Source organism: Dreissena polymorpha, chromosome 2 (assembly GCF_020536995.1).
Source record: "Dreissena polymorpha isolate Duluth1 chromosome 2, UMN_Dpol_1.0, whole genome shotgun sequence".
Taxonomy (NCBI): Eukaryota; Metazoa; Mollusca; class Bivalvia; order Myida; family Dreissenidae; genus Dreissena; species Dreissena polymorpha.
In genome coordinates this window covers 100,755,533-100,772,582 of record NC_068356.1, presented here as the reverse complement: position 1 = coordinate 100,772,582, position 17,050 = coordinate 100,755,533, and the positions used below count along the sequence as shown (strand labels likewise).

The following is a 17,050-nucleotide window of genomic DNA, read 5'->3' as shown; positions in this document are numbered from 1 at the left end:
TGCGAAAACTGTAGTGAGTATATTTCAAGTGTTAGCCAATAAGAAGCGTCGTTACAACGGGTCACTTTGTCTAATAGGATACATCGTAACTAAATGTTTACGCTATGGATGGGATGGATGACATTGACTTCGGATGCAGATTTTAACGTATTAATTTGGGCTTAGTGGCAACATCGCTCGACAAATTTGCATTTAAACGCATGGTTTACAAAGAGCCATTTGTATTGACTTAAATCTATGTAATGCGATATTAATTACGACAAAACCATAAAGGATGGTTTGCATAGTTGAAGCTGGTGCAATATAATGATATCGTTAAATTCTAGCCATTCCTTGATAATAAATCATCTAAAAATGTTTGAATAACGCAATCGAAAATAAGACGAAACGGCAATGAATTTCAATATGGAAATATTTTGTTTGTTGTATTGGGTTTCGAGTCGACGTTTTCAACAGTATTTTAGTCATATCGCCGCTGTCAGTAAACCAACTCAGTTTTCCATGGTCAGCTGGTATACAAGTACTAAGTACTTAACATGCCAACTGACTACTGGCCTACTTGAATCACAAGAAGGGCGAGTATGGCCATAGCAAGGATTTCAGTCGTGTTCTGAGAAAACGGGGCTTAATGCATGTGCGTGAAGTGTCATCCCATATTAGCCTGTGCAGTCCGCACAGGCTAATTAGGAACGACACTTTCCACTTGTATGGTATTTTTAGTTTCAAGGAAGTCACTCCTTACCGAAAATCAAGTTCAGGCGGAAAGTGTCGTCCCTGATTAGCCTGTGCGGACTGCACAGGCTAATCTTGGACGACAATTTACGCACATGCATTAAGCCCAGTTTTCTCAGAACGCGACTCATTTAATGACCAAATCCCCAAACAAGTAATGTGGCTCGCGATCCTAAGTATTTAATCCATCGCTCGACCATCAGAGCTAGGCGGGCTAGCGAAGTACGCAAATATCTTGGTTCGTTTTCATTATAGAACAAACATGCCGTACATAGCATACTAATAATTAGGTTTTACATATGTTAAGCGTGCATTTCTATTTAAGCTATATGCAATTGGACGAATCATTGAACTGTCCATATGTGGCTTAACCCATTTATGCCTAGCGTCTAGAAAAAAGGCCTTGGCAAACAGCGTAGACCCTGATGAGACGCCGCATGATGCGGCGTCTCATCAGGGTCTGCGCTGTATGCTTAAAAGGATTTCTGTAAGAAATATTCTAAATATAGAAATAAATATACTAGACATCACTAATTTTGGAAATAAATTGATCCAATTTAGAAGGATGGGAGAGTCCACTAGACATAAATGGGTTAATAATAAGCTAGTAGAACACTCCTTGGTCAAATTTAAAGGGGCCTTTTCACAGATTTTGGCATTTTTTAACTTATTCATTAAATGCTTTATATTGATAAATGTAAACATTGGATCGTAAAAGCTCCAGTAAAAAATCAAGAATAAAATTAAAAAAAGGAAAAGAACATTGCCCGGAGCAGGTTTCGAACCAGTGACCCCTGGAGTCCTGCCAGAGTCCTGAAGTAAAAACGCTTTAGCCTACTGAGCTATTCCGCCGAGTACACATACTTGACGTATTTTATACCTTATATAAGCAATCTTCGTAGTTTCACAAAATTTAACGACAAAAACAGAACTCTCCAAATTATTCAATCGTTTCGCGTTGCAACGCTTTATAATTTTTAGGTTTTAAAATCGTCAAAAGATGCATATAATGGCTATATTAGACCCAGGTAAATGTTCAGTATTACTGTTTCCTCACAAATATCATAACTAAAACGAAAATTTGCGAATCTGAAACAACTTTTTACAATTTTGTCAATTTACCAAAGCGTGAAAAGATCCCTTTAAGTATAGGAATCAGTAACCGGTGACTCTGTTTGAATAACCAATCACTCGCGTCATCATTGTATGCATCATGGGAAAAGTCGTTATTGTTCACGATAAGAATCAGCTTGTAAAACACACGCATTAACTTTTAAAAATCTCCAATAATTTAACAGTTAATATTTGGCGGGAAATGTGCATTGATAGGATATAAAAGGCATTTCCCCAGACTGTTTAAGCACAGCGGGCCCACGGTGCCTGGATTTCAAAATCTATTGCGCCGCGGCGCTTGATTTTCAGGTAATAACGTTGCGATGCTTGAAAAGTTTACAAGCCATTGCAAGCTCTGATCCGAATGTTGTCTGCATTCTGGCATCGACCAATCCTTATAAGTTTAATGTTCATAATAATAAATTTGATAAGACGCGAGCACGATTTATGGGTCGTTTATAGGGGTCAATTATGGTGTGTATCCCCTAATAATGGTCTATAATGATCGATTATTACAGGTACACGTGACGTAAGAGCAATTGAAGGTATGCTAGATTTTGTTGTGGTTTCATTTTAATTGCACACGACTATTCACAAAATAAACAGTCAACGTTGTTTGTTGCGGTAGTTGAATAACAGAACATAACATGTGTTTTATTATTACTTGCAGTAGAACAAAACACAGCGTGATTAAGAAGATTCATGTCACGTTAATCATATAATTTTAGTAAAACACGGTATACATTTCAGCGTAATTTAAGTTATATTTACAATTAATTAAAGTCAAACGTCTAACTTGATTTCTCCCGCAAACTCACAATATTTTCACACTATTTTCTCAAACGTGACTAAAGTAACATAACCAACTTAACATGCAATTCACATCAAATAGCTTATTCGATATTTTCGGAAAACGCTAAATATCTGCAACAAAGTTTTCTTTAGTTTTGATGCACGAAATAATGATACGATGGAATATACGACCAGTCCCTGTGTCTGGGAAATCTGAAATTGCACATTTCTTTGTAAGCACTACTAATTATCGTCGCTGTCAGAGAGTGAAAAAAGTGAAAGTGAAAGTGTCGAGGACGTTTAAGTGATCTTGATACTTCAAACCACGAACCAAAAGTCTCAAACAGCGAGTCAGTGGCAGCAATATTGTCCAATGTTGTCCATGGGAAACAGAAGTTGAAGGAGGTAAGAATATCTTTACTTAACTAAACTTTTTATAAGTATGTAGTGAAATTAACGCAAAATGAAAACGCACGTGAATAATTATTAAAAACAGACAGATGTTGTGTTGAATCAAATATTAGACACTACCGATGATAACATTTTAATATAAAAGCATATCTTAACGTAACTTTATAAACATATACTAGATTTTAAAATAAAACAGTTGTTTGAAAAATAATCCACCCTTTTGTAGGTTTATTGTGCTCTACGTGTATTCTTCACATGTGCAGATCAGTGCGTTCAGAAAAAAAATCGGTACTGCTCCTTGGGTACTTGAATAGACTGTCAATAATATACGTAATAACAAATAAAAAATGAGTTTTTGCTTAAGAATCTCTTAGGGTTAAGTCAATGAGATTGAACATTCTAATTTCAGAATAATTTTAGATTGTGTTTGTATTTCAGACTGCGAGTAGACTCAAGCACAATGAAAGGGGGTAAAAACACAGAAAATTCTGCTCGCCTGAAGTCTGCTGTCCTCAATGCTCTGGTGATGGTCAGCATTGAAGGACCAGACAATGAGGCAGTGGAAGAATGGTGGATGCCTGGCACCAGGAGAAGCCTCGGGTAACAGGCGTTCAAAGTGAAAATTGTATATACATGTTGTATGTACACGTGTGGTAAAAAATGTAACCTGTGGTGTTTTTTTCAATCATTTTAGTGCGTTCTAATGCCTGCTGTAATTTTTCTTGTTATTTTATAATATAAAATATGACTTTAATAAAATAAATTGAGGAAAAATAAATAATCAATAAACTTTTTTTAAATGTTTTCATAGCTCCAAATTAGAGTGTATTTTATATAGGAACATGTAGAAAAAAGTGGTTAAATAGCTACTAAGTTAAGTATTGTGTATTGTGATTAAGAAAATGTAAAAAAAAGAAAGCTTAATGGGTACCGTTTTGAATCAACCCCCATTCCGCCATGTCTTGCCACTGTGCTTGACCAAAATCCTGGGGAAATGCCTAAAATATATACACTGACTGATAAGTCAAAGACGGTGTGACTAATTTCCTAGGGAGTTATCTCAAATAGATTTAAATCATCGTATATAAATAACTTATTAATCATCAAAAATAACATTCTAACGCATACCACACATCCTTATACAACATTTATTGGGAATTGTCCGCGTTTAAGCACGATTTAGGTAATTATACACTATAAGATAAGAGAAAAAAATATCAAACAGGAATTGGAACTTATTGCTGATGAAAGCTGACTATCACTTTCATAATCAGCATAGGCAAAACGCTGATAATGAGAGTGATAATGATGCCGCTGATGCCCACAATCAATGTGATGTGAATATTGCTAATGATGGCTATGGCGTTGTTAGGTAGAAAACGATGATAACGATGATCTGCTGCTGCTGTTGTTATTGGTGATCCTAAAGATGAATGAAAATTGTCGATGATGATTATGATGATGGGAATCATTCCGTTGATGAAACTGAATATCTTTGCTGGTAGTGACCCTACATTTAGAAAAAAGCACATGTAAAAAGTTGCGATAATATTTCTTAACACAACCGTTTAAAAAGACGGCAGAGGGAGAATGGCCATAGAAAGGATGTGTTCGGGCCGTGCATCGAACCCGAGATCAAATAATTTCTAGTCAGCACGGCACTAACTGAGCTAGCCGATTTCAATCATGAGTTATCAGTGAATAGGCTCAATTGCTCATTGTCGACTAAGTCTAAGGTAATAATTTAAAGTACCTGTGTGGACAAAATACACTAAAACGTACCCCGGAGTTGGGCCGGGGCATTTATGTGTAGTTCCCGTACCAGGTGTATATTGAAGTATATAAAAAAAGTACACGGCGTACTTTTAAGTAGTATCTGCGACCTCAGCGAATTATTTAGCGGAAGTTAGATATGAATTGGACGCAGACAACTGTTGATCGCAGATTTGATAAATATGTTTCGCTTAATTGTGCGAATTTTATAATTGCTCTCTTCCAGTAATATACCGAATGACGTCAGAACCGACAATTGCCCGTCTTAATATGCCCGATTAAGATGGTTAACAGGATTTGTTCGCGATCAGTTACTGGTACAGGCGATAATAGATCAAGTGCTTGTGTCCGGTGAAAGGTCTCGTCTAGAACAGCTATGAGTGCTTGAATATTTAGTTAGGAGTGTTTTTATGTTTTTGTGGACACATTTAAGGACAGGGATTTTAGTGACAAACACTTGTTTTGCACTACCGGTTTCCGTGAAGTAAGGTAGACAATGTAAATGTATTCGAAATGTGAGATTTGATTTGCACTGTTTTCATAAACATCACATATTACTCAGTGTTTTTTTTTTCTAAAGCATTCTTGATTTCGTGATGGGAATTTATAAATCGTATAAATTAATAGCGATCTTGACTTCCGGATTATAACTAATGATATGTAAATTATTGCATTTCCCCTACTGAGCGCAAGTATTGTTGCTATGCTTTACAATTGAAAGCTACTTGACATCGAACGATTAAGCCGATCCTTGCGGTCTAAGTTTCTGCGACTTAGTGGATTAAATGATGCGCAGGCGATTGTATTTCATTCAAACCCACGCGATCTTCACGGATGAATAACGAGCATTCGAAATATACTTCACGAGACTGATGAGGTGTTAAATAAGAAAAGTGAATCTTAAGATAAAACAGTTTAAACTTGCAAGAAGTATAAACATATATTTGACGTAGGTTTTTATTGTGGTTCGGAGGTTAGATTCGAATTAATTTAAAATTTAAGCGCGTAGTGTTAAGCAATGTGTACATTAGAAAAAATAGTGGCTAGTTCAAAGCAATTCAAGTTTCCAAGCTGGAAATCTCAAGAAGTCACGCGTTACCTGCCGACGTTCAACATCAGCAACTATAAACAGCATCTCCGTAGATTTCTGTCTTTACCGATGAGGTCACCGAATAACGATGACGTCATATCGCCTAGTTCTGCTGGCGTGCCCTCACAAAATGATGATGACGTTTTCTTCACGCCGACGTCGTCACTTCCGCCGAATCTGGAAATAAAGTCACGTGAAAAGTTAAGGTATGAACTTTAATAAATTTTCATAGCTGTAACCATAGCATATCACCATGACATCATTTGTTTACATAAGCAACGTGGAACTACGTCTGATAGTGGGATTAAAACAAAAGATCCAAAATGACGTCATTTTAATCGATACTTTTGTGGAACTACCATGCTAGCAAACACACTTTAAACAGTTTCGGAAAATTGAAGATTTATTAAAAGCAATTTTAAGAATATAATTGTTTTGGCTTTATACTGAATGTTTTCATATAGCGTGTTTAAGCAAGTGTATTTTACTGTATTATTCTCGTAATTCTTAAAACCCATTTTTTAAATATTAGAATAACATTCTGCAGAATAACGCGCACCTGATTTACTAAGTTGTGTACAGAAAGTAAATTAAGTGACCTGTTACATTACAGTGTGCAACTCATTTGCTATCAAGTTACGTACGGGTAAAAGGGGCCATTTTACAAGCTTTCTTACGCAAATATCAAACAAGCGCACACAGTTTAAATTTATACATTGGTTACTTACATGAAAATCAATGAATTGTGGATACATTATTAGTTGATTAAATATATTCCAAGAAAATAATATATGAGCCTTGCTGTAAAAACAATCTAAACAAAATGCCTAAACGCAAAGTATCGTCCCAAATAATTATGTGCTGTCCGCGCGTGCTAATTAGGGACGACACTTTCCGCTTCAATAGTTGGTCGTTTAACATAATGTGTCTTCTGAACGAAAATCCAGATAAGGCGGAAAGTGTCGTACCTGATTAGCCCGTCAGGAAATGCTCATGACAATGTCAGACGATACCTTACACACCTGCATTAAGCAAGGTTTTCTCAGAGGAAGCCTTTACTATATATTTCAAGAAACTAATAAATATTAAACCCAGAATCATAAAAAAAAATAAACAGATATAACAATTATTTTAATGATTTTTTTTTATCAGAATGAACATTTTTGGGAGTCGAAAAGCGACAAATAAACATGCCAAAGGTTTCTTACCGCCTTACTTACACAATCTTTTTTTCAATCATCTGCAGTTAACAGTTAACAGTCCTGGTACGAACAAGTGCCGACTATGCAACAGCTTCCCGCAGACGGACAATCTATTCTTAGTCTACCGAATACTTCTTTAAATGCCCGCTGTACACTGAGAAGCCGCTCGTATTCTTAACTTATCCTCGTCCATTAAATTTATATCCCATTTGTGCAAACAAACTAATATTCGATATTCTGATATTAGCTGATAACCGAAATTCGACCATATTTCTGGAGGTTCGGCGATATATTAAACACTCAAACTTAAATTTATTACTTTATACAAAATACGTGTCCATCTTTGTTTTTCATTTTTATGTATGTATACATGTACATTCTTTCGGAATGATATTGCGCTTTTTTCTTCAACTTCAATTATTACATGAAGTATTACATTTCTAAATATCACTTATACTTTTGGCTATATGTACACTATTGAGATGCGTGTACAAAACAATATAAATATTGTTTCACTAAACTAGCCCTGAACTATTACGAAGGGACGTAATTAAGTGACCTTAAAATGTTAACCAAAACATTTTTTTTCTGACAAACAAAACAAAACTGCACAGATAATTTAAATATATTAAGATCTCGAGTTTCAAAAAAATGTCTGTGAGTCATGTTAACCCATTTATGCCAAGTGGACTCTCCCGTCCTTCTAAATTGGATCGATTTATTTCCAAAATAAGGGATGTCTAGTATATTTATTTCTATATTTAGATTTTTTTTACAGAAATTCCTTTAAGCAAATAGCGTAGACTCTGATGAGACGCCGCATCATGCGGGGTCTCATCTGGGTCTACGCTGTTTGCAAAGGCCTTTTTTCTAGACGCTAGGAATAAATGGGTTATTCTAACACGGCACGTGACTTGTTTTCTATAGACAAAGAAGGAAATCAAGCGTGGGTTATTCTGCAATAACTTATGGGCGGAGCTTATACACTGAAAGCACGCGCTGTAGCAAAACAAAACATGCCGATACATTTTTTCACCAGCGTAATAATTCGGTATTTTATGAATGAAAGCCACGTGACAAAATACGACGCTATGAACAGAAATGCGTAAAATTGACCCAATTTCCCACGGTGTTCGTCTGCTGCTTCGATACTAAAATGGCTGAAGTTCGAATCGGAGCAATGTGCTCTTATCGCGGATTTTCTTGTAGATGTAACACTCTTGCGTTAATTTAAAGTGTACAATGAAAACATGTTAGTTTACGCAAGTTGTTGTTGTTCTTATTTAACCAAACGTGAGAAATGAAATGGGTTTTTCCATCAAGTTTGGCTGTTATTGAGGGCGGAGATCTGATCGACAGAACAGCCGAAAGCTATTTTTATGGGCGGAGCTTCACATAAAAAGTATGCAAGAAAGTAAGATACATTCTATAAATCTTTCGTAAATATCGTGTTAGAATCGAAATAATTCGTGTACGTGATAGTTTGTTGTCGAATAACCCACGGCCGTGGGTTATTCGACAACAAACTATAACGTACACGAATTATTTCTTAAATATTGCTAGCCATAACGGTATTTTCCGTATGCATTGCTGTCACCTTTTTAATATAAATTAATCGCTCGCACAAATTTAACTGTGACTGTCTTAACCAATATTCATACACACATCACTTATAATTTGAGCGGCGTCATTCAAAAATGCGCGATCGCGAAGGCTGGTGGGTGGTCATGGTGCTCGTACATTGAATACCCCATTTTCGCATGACGCAGCTTATTTTTTGGTGAAATTAACGCAAATATTTTGTCAATTTAATACTCTAAAAAGTTAAACAAACGCGGTGTCAATAGTGTACAATATTCTTTTATTCAGACTTCAACATTACTTACGTTTAACGGTGGTTGTTTCTTTCGATATTGTGTTCGGTTGAATATAAAGCACGAGGACTTTACGAACGAGTTGTAAATTAACAACCAGGAAAAACCTAAACATCTTTCCTTTAACTACGGATGATCATAAAAAAACGAGTATGTTTATTTATTAAATTAGAAGAAATTACTACTGCTCGTATTGTTCAAACAGAAGCAGCTGATTTTAATATAAAAATTAAATTAAACCGGGACTTGTCTATCCTGGTACATAGACAAAAGTACCCGACTATCACCTTGATTTAGTTAAAACCAAAAACTCTTAAGTTTTCTATTTTAGTTCAGCCTGATCAAATGATGGTACAAAATAATTATAAGAAATAGCTCTGTCTCTAGACGCGGGGAATACATTGAATAATCCAAGAGTCGTATTTCTTAATCGCGCAACATGATCCCAACATCAATGACAATGTTTGCAGAGATCACAAATTGGCCTAGTTATTTTGAAGTACATGTACTCACCCTCTATAGAATGCTTATCGAAAGAATGTGAATTGTAAACACAGTTACTTACAGAGCTAAAGGGACAGCAGTTGTGTAACTAGATGGTGTCCAATTACTGCACTTTATTGCGCACTATGCGTTGTATATTATTTCCACGATTACAGAGGCAATATCAATGTCTTAGATGATAATTGTTAACATAATTAATTCGTGTCTGAATAATATAGCATTTTAAATGTCTAAAATAATTTGCTTATATATTTCAGTATTACAAAACATCAACACGATGCGTCTTAAAAATCCATAGTTTAGATTTATACACTCGGAAACAAGCAAATAATCTAGTTTGTCAAATGAATATTAGATAATCAAAGTTTATTTGTAGCACTTTTTGGATATATTTTGATTACTTCCTAAAGTCTTTTTTTAAATATTTGTTGTTTTTAAATTTCAACTGGAAATGACTTGGATATGAATGAGATTTTACACTGTCCCTTTATAGGCACTAGAGTCATGACTAAATTTTCGTCACCCCATCAATAAAATGTCATAAAATTGCATTTTATGACCCAGAAAACAGATTTTCGTCTCATACGATATCCATTAGAATACGTATCCCTCTAGTTACACACAAAGATTATTTAAAAGTTTGAAATTAATTTTGCTTTAAACTTTAAGTGAGATTAAAAGGATAAATTGCTCTTCTAGGCATGTCTTATTAATTTAAAGGAAATAATTATCGAGAGGGTAATTTACTACAGAACTAACAGCCGTGATAATGTGTTTGACCAAAAAAGATCAGTATTTAAGGCGTATCTCATCGCTAAAAACACATTATAATATCATCATAAGTGAGAGTGAATTTGAGAAAAAATGGGCGAAAATGTGATAAATGTGTTTTTGTGTAATTACATCGTATATGAGACGTGCAAAGACATTGTAAAGTGCAAAGTTGGAAATAACAGTTTGAGTGGGGAACGTGTAAATAGCACTGAAGTGAGAGGCTTCATTTGGATTATTTGTAGTATATATAAATCATGATGCTATACTTATATAAGCCAACCAGTCGTTTGATTATACAACGTGAACTTTGTCTTTGTTGTTTTGGTTAAATTATGGTTCATAACTTAACGGAAAATAAGCTTGAAAAGAGAGGAAAACAGAATAGGCGTTGTTTTGGTATTTTTTCAACGATTTTGTGTACACAACCTTAATATGGGCCGTGTTCTGTGAAAAAGGGTTTTAACGCATGTGCGTAAAGTGTCGTCCCAGATTAGCCTGTGCAGTCCGCACAGGTTAGTCCGGGACGACACTTTCCGCTTAAACTGGAGTTTTGCTAAGAAGACTTTATTTAAACAGAAAATGTAATAAAAAGTGGAAAGTATCGTCCCTTATTAGACCGTGCGGACTGCACGGACTAATCTTGAACGACACATTTTACGCACATGCATTAAACCCACTTTTCACAGAGCACGGCTCATACGTATTCATCACTTTTGGTGTGTAGCTATGAACTGCCTCGACATTTGATCAGTTGATTAAATATTTGATATGTGTTCTTCTTTAAATACAAATAAAAGTAGAACATAATTCATTAAATTGGCACAATTACTTAAAAACACCTTGTAAAGTAAGGTATCTAAGTGTGTAGAAAAAAATGAGACTGGTCGGACATGAGTTGTTGTGTTGTTCTAAGGTGCTCACGTGGAAATAAGACACTAATGCACCATGGGAAACATATTTGGTAAAGCGAATAAAGAAAAACAGACAGAAGTGATACATCATCATAATAATAACGAGTGCTTGAAATGTGGGAAAATTAAACAGGAGAACCCCGAGAATAGGTAAGAGCAGTCTTATTACTGTTTTCTAATTCGCGTATATATTCTTACACTATGTTACTTAATTATTATCACCTTTATTGGGTCACACAGGTTTATACGTTATCCGAAGAAGGAAGGATTTGATTTAAAGGGATCTTTTCACGCTTTGGTAAATTGACAAAATTGAAAAAAGTTGTTTCAGATTCGCAAATTTTCGTTTTAGTTATGATATTTGAGAGGAAACAGTAATACTGAACATTTACCATGGTCTAATATAGCCATTATATGCATCTTTTGACGATTTTAAAACCTAAAAATTATAAAGCGTTGCAACGCGAAACGATTGAATAATTTGGAGAGTTCTGTTTTTGTCGTTAAATTTTGTGAAACTACGAAGATTGCTTATATAAGGTATAAAATACGACAAGTGTGTGTACTTGGTGGAATAGCTCAGTAGGCTAAAGCGTTTTTACTTCAGGACTCTGGCAGGACTCCAGGGGTCACTGATTCGAAACCTGCTCCGGGCAATGTTCTTTTCCTTTTTTTAATTTTATTCTTGATTTTTTACTGGAGCTTTTATCCAATGTTTACATTTATCAATATAAAGCATTTAATGAATAAGTTAAAAAATGCCAAAATCTGTGAAAAGGCCCCTTTAAGTCATTTGAGTTTTTCTCAGTACATTTATTGTTTGAAAGAAACCGAATTTCGTGACAGAAATCAAAGACTTGTTTCCTATGATTGTTATTTTATTTCATCGTTGCTCTTATGCCATAGTTGTAAAAATTGTATTCTCTCGCAAAACTACTTTTTAATAGCGTTCTGTGTGAATATGAATTATCCTACGTGATCGTTTTCGGCTCAGGACTTGCTTCTGCGATATCGTTGTTTGTAGTGTAATGTTATATGGAGCGCTAACAATTTTTCACAAACAAAGTATCTGAATTTGAACCATTATTCATGAGTACCCAGTTTATTTATAAATAATGCAGCTGTATCCTTACATGACCTTGACATTAATTGATGACAAGCCAAAGTCTTTCAGCGTTCAGCGCCGTGATTTACTTTACAATTTCGAAGAAACGAACATAAGTGTGTCCTTTTTCATTTCTTGTATTCAGAGTTACTTCCCTTGAATATGTGTAGGTTAACCTGCAATAATATATCATGGCGTTTTTATAACTCATCCTCTGAGAAAAGTTCTCTTATTCTTTTTTTTCATGTGAATGCTTTCCTTCCGTCAACTATCGTGGAGCGTTTAAGGTGCAACATTGCATTTTGTTGTGTACCTTTCAAGGAAGCATCGGTATTGACTAAAAATAAAACGTTTACATTACAAAAATGCTGAATTAAATGTTCAGTTACACTCCTTTATGATTGCGTAAGTTGACATACCGCAGAGTTATTGTTACTATGTCATGAATACCTTTGACACCAACTTGTCGCACGGTTACGTCTCCAAACGGGTTGACGGCAGCCACTGCATTCAAAAGTAATCTATTTTAGATCGGGATGGGTTTTCAGTAGGTAGTGTTTGCTATTGTATGAACACAGGATATTGTATAAATTAATATATAAATATATATTTAAATGAATTGTTAACCCTTTACCACTTAGATACGTATTTCGACGCATGTGTAGTCCCTTAGAAAGTTAAAAATTTAATTAAGGACCTTTCTTACTATATTCAAGTTTTTAAGGCGTCATTTCTAACCCTTAGATACTGATGGGCAGCGAACAGCATTAAACCTTAACAGACTGCGAGTGACTCGCGGGCTGTTCTGGTTTTATGCTGTTTGCACATGGCCATTTTAACTTTGCTTCTGATTGGGAAAGGGTTTAAACACGTTTTACTGTCAACCATATCGATTTTCTTAAACACCATCATGTGTAGTGCAATAAAACTGTAGCCAATTTGTCACGCTTCCGATGAAGAGAGGGGTGGGGGGGAATTGCCTCAGATAACTAGCATTTAGCAACACAATTCTTATTTTTCAAAAGAATCGAGATTCGCATAATTCGCACTAAATGACAGCAAACAGTTGCTCTCGAAATCATACGAACCAAAACTATCAATGCATTAAGCAGATCTTAATAATATCATTTCATCTGCGTTACTACTTAAAGCTTTCGCTATAAATCATTGCCTATATCATGTCATGCCTATTTACCCAAAATTAACGGTTCACTGACTTCTTGTTTTCATCTGCCATGTTTTATCACACAGTCTTAAAAACACAGGTGTGGTGTTTAATGGTATTAACGAAAAGAAGATGAATTCTGATAAAATGCGAATGTCCTCAAATTAAGTCATTAAAAATAAGGCCAAATCTGGATGTCCGAACAACGAGAGTCACAAAAAAAAGGAATTTGTGACAAATGAATGTGTCCGCAAATTTAGGGTGACTGAAAACTTAGATATAAAGATATTAAGAGAAGAAACGGTTCAAAAACACAGAGCAAAAACATCGGCAAAATAAGAACGCGTGTCTTAAATCTATAATTAAAGCGTAGAGATAAGAAGGGAGAAAACTGGGGATAAAAAAGATTCGTCTCGCTGCCCGTTGTTCGATTTGGGTGCACAGTTATATCCCTTTGTTTGATCTGCCAAACCTCGGCACATGGATTTAAAATGCATTTTAAAGCGTTCAATATTTGAATGAATATTGATTCAAGTATAAAGCGCTATTTACACTGAAATATGTTAAGTGTCTATACAATGCATTCATTATGTGCAGTGCTCATGAAGATAGATGTATGAATACGCGACCATCGGTTGGTAAATAGAGAATAACAGGTTACTGCCTGATCTTTTTGTAATATATCAGGCAAGGCTTAGAATAATATAACGGCGAGGCTTGCCGATCCGTTATTTTATTCGTGCCGAGCCTGATATATTACAAAAAGATCAGGCAGTAACCTGTTAATCTGTTTATCATATCTCTACGTGCCTGATTTTTAAGAAATAATGAAAAAATCGCTAAAAAGCTGCAGTTTTAGCGGGAACGAATATGACTTTTGTCGTTTGACGTGTTAATAATGACGTCATGAGCACGCGCGCTTTATATTTGTAAAAAATGTTGTTTGCTGTATGTGTTGCATTTTGTGTTTAAAATATATCTTGGTATCAAATTTTTTTTTGTTTTGTTGAATCTGATTCGATTTTACTAAATGATAACTTTATAGTTGATTCCGAGTAATATGACCATCCTCCACACATGACTGATATAAGAACTTCCTGTTGACCATGATATAAAAATATATCAGGCAACGTTATGTCAGGCAGATATCAATGCGGTGGTGTGATAAAAACGTATCCTACACACTGCATGTGAACATGTCTATATACTCCATGGTGATATTGTCTGACGCATAGCGGCAAGTTAATTTATGATTTAAATGTACCATAACGTTTCATTTTATCGTGTGCAACTTTGACCCGGAAGATTTATCATCTATAATAACAATCGATTTCCTAAAAGTTTTATAAACAACTTGCCGGAGCTTAAAAAGATATTCAGTTTAATCCAAATAACGAATTGTATTGTGTAGCAAAAAAACCACTTGCACTTGAAACCACACTTAAAAAAATATATATAAGATTCTTAGTATCAAGTTCTTAATGCAAAATTCACTAATAAGATCAATACAATTTTATTTAATAGGGATATTCAATTACGTCACAAAGATCTTCCAAATCAATCTTCAATATTTATTTCTAAAAAATCATTTGGCGAATATGATCAAAAACAAACGACCTATGGAATCTTATAATCATCCTTAAACTGTTAAATACGTGCATACTTCTTCGTAAAGACCATAATATAACGTAACCAGCAACGACGGAAACCATTCTACACCGAACTGGATCAGCAGACGATTTATTGCTTAAAGGGGCCGTCCAATAGATTTCACGTTTTGATAAATTGACAAAATAATAAAAAAAGTTGTTTCAGATTCGCAAATTTACGTTTTAGTTATGATATTGTTGAGGAAATAGTAATACTGACCTTTTACCATGCTCTTAAATATCTATTATATGCATCTTTTGATGATTTGAAAACCTGAAAATAATAAAGCGTCGTGCGACGCGAAACGATTGAATAATTTGGAAAGTTCTTTTTTTGTCGTTTTATTTTGGGATACTAAGAGGATTGCTTATATAGGTAAAAAATACATCCGCTCTATGCATGAGCCTGGATGGTCGAGTGGTCTAGGCGGGAGATTTTTTACTCCAGGACTCCAAACGTCAGTGGTTCGAGCCCTGTTGAGGGTTACTTTTTTTCCTTTTTTTAAATTGTATTCTTGTTTTTTTACTGGAGATTTTTAGTTCAAATGTTTAAATTTATCAATATAAAGCATTTTTTGACAAGCTTCAATACATGCCCAAATCTGTTGGAAGGCCCCTTTAAATCTGCCTATCTTACGGAGGAGTCCGGAGACAGCCGATATCAAGATTGCATTCTCGACCTTAATACGCGTGAATAGTATATCGAAATCAAATGACCATAATCTGCCATATTTGTGAAACTTATGCTTCTGAGAACAGCTTGCATGTAGTTTTCGGTTATTAAAACTGTATCGAGTTCAACCAATTAAGATTTTAGGTCTTAAAATTTGGTCTAGGGTGATCCCCTGGTATTTTAAAACTTACATACGAAAATGAAAGCTATCACAAATACTTAGAAGGTCCGGGATACTGTATTAACTTGAAGATTTGCTGAATAATTAGTAAAACACTTATGCATGCTATACTTAGTAATGTTGACAATCTGTATGATGTTTTGATATTAAAATTAACATACAAGTACATTTCTGAAGCGATTCTAAAAATTTTACTTGTAAAATTTAACATATATTTGAAAACCCAATTTATTTTCAAATATATGTGCTTTTTCAATAAAAAGAATCTTATTTCTTTCCTTTACCGTGTGTACAAATCTTGAAATCAATTAACTAAGAGCCTCGGAGGTCAGAAGTATGGGAAGTTAACACTGTACAATGTGATTTTTAACTTTTGAGACAAGAGATATGAACATAATTTTAAAAACAACCAATAAACAAATACTTTGAATTCAATATTAATTTAAATTAAATATAAACTGTGATCTTCATTAATAATTTTTTATATATCCCGTGTAGCATGTTTTTTTAAGAAGCCATTTGGATTATTATGAATAAACATTCGTTTTCCGTCTAATTTACTTATTGTGTTCATTTATGCGTTCTAAGCATAGAACTTATATTAAATTCACGTTTTATAAACTTAAACATATTGTAACGAAAATGTGCAAAATCATAAATAATTCATTTACTGTATGCTAAGTGTATGCACATGTCCTTTGTTTTAAAATATTTCGCCAAAGGCTCCGACCTGTTTCTTTTAAATGGATTTTTTGGACCGTTTATAGACGCGATAATTGTTATTGTCCAGCCGAAATTGTCTTCACCATAACATACAAAGCTTTTCGTTAAACAATGGTGCTATTGAGGTTCAATATAGATAGACAGGTTACTCGATGACGTCCCCTGAAGGAATAAAGTAATAAAACTGTTCTGGGATTTTCTTGTGGGAAGTGTTTTTGCAGTACATGCACGATTTATTAAGGCTGAAAAGGACTTATAAAGAGTGCGTTCAATAGTCGTAAAAAGTACGTGTTGTAAAGTAATAGTCGTAAAAAGTACGTGTTGTAAAGTAATAGTCGTAAAAAGTACGTGTTGTAAAGTAATAGTCGTAAAAAGTAC

General features: G+C 34.6%; 1 protein-coding gene across 1 annotated transcript in view; it reads left to right on the top strand.

The window, feature by feature from the left end:
* Window positions 1-5,768: 5,768 nt before the first annotated feature.
* LOC127869939 (cytosolic phospholipase A2-like) overlaps window positions 5,769-17,050 on the top strand; it is a 42,306-nt gene continuing 31,024 nt past the window's right edge. The window contains exon 1 of the mRNA XM_052412597.1: window positions 5,769-6,117. Within this exon, the coding sequence (XP_052268557.1) occupies window positions 5,840-6,117 (278 nt within the window). The 5' untranslated portion in view covers window positions 5,769-5,839. The remainder of the gene's footprint in view (window positions 6,118-17,050) is intronic.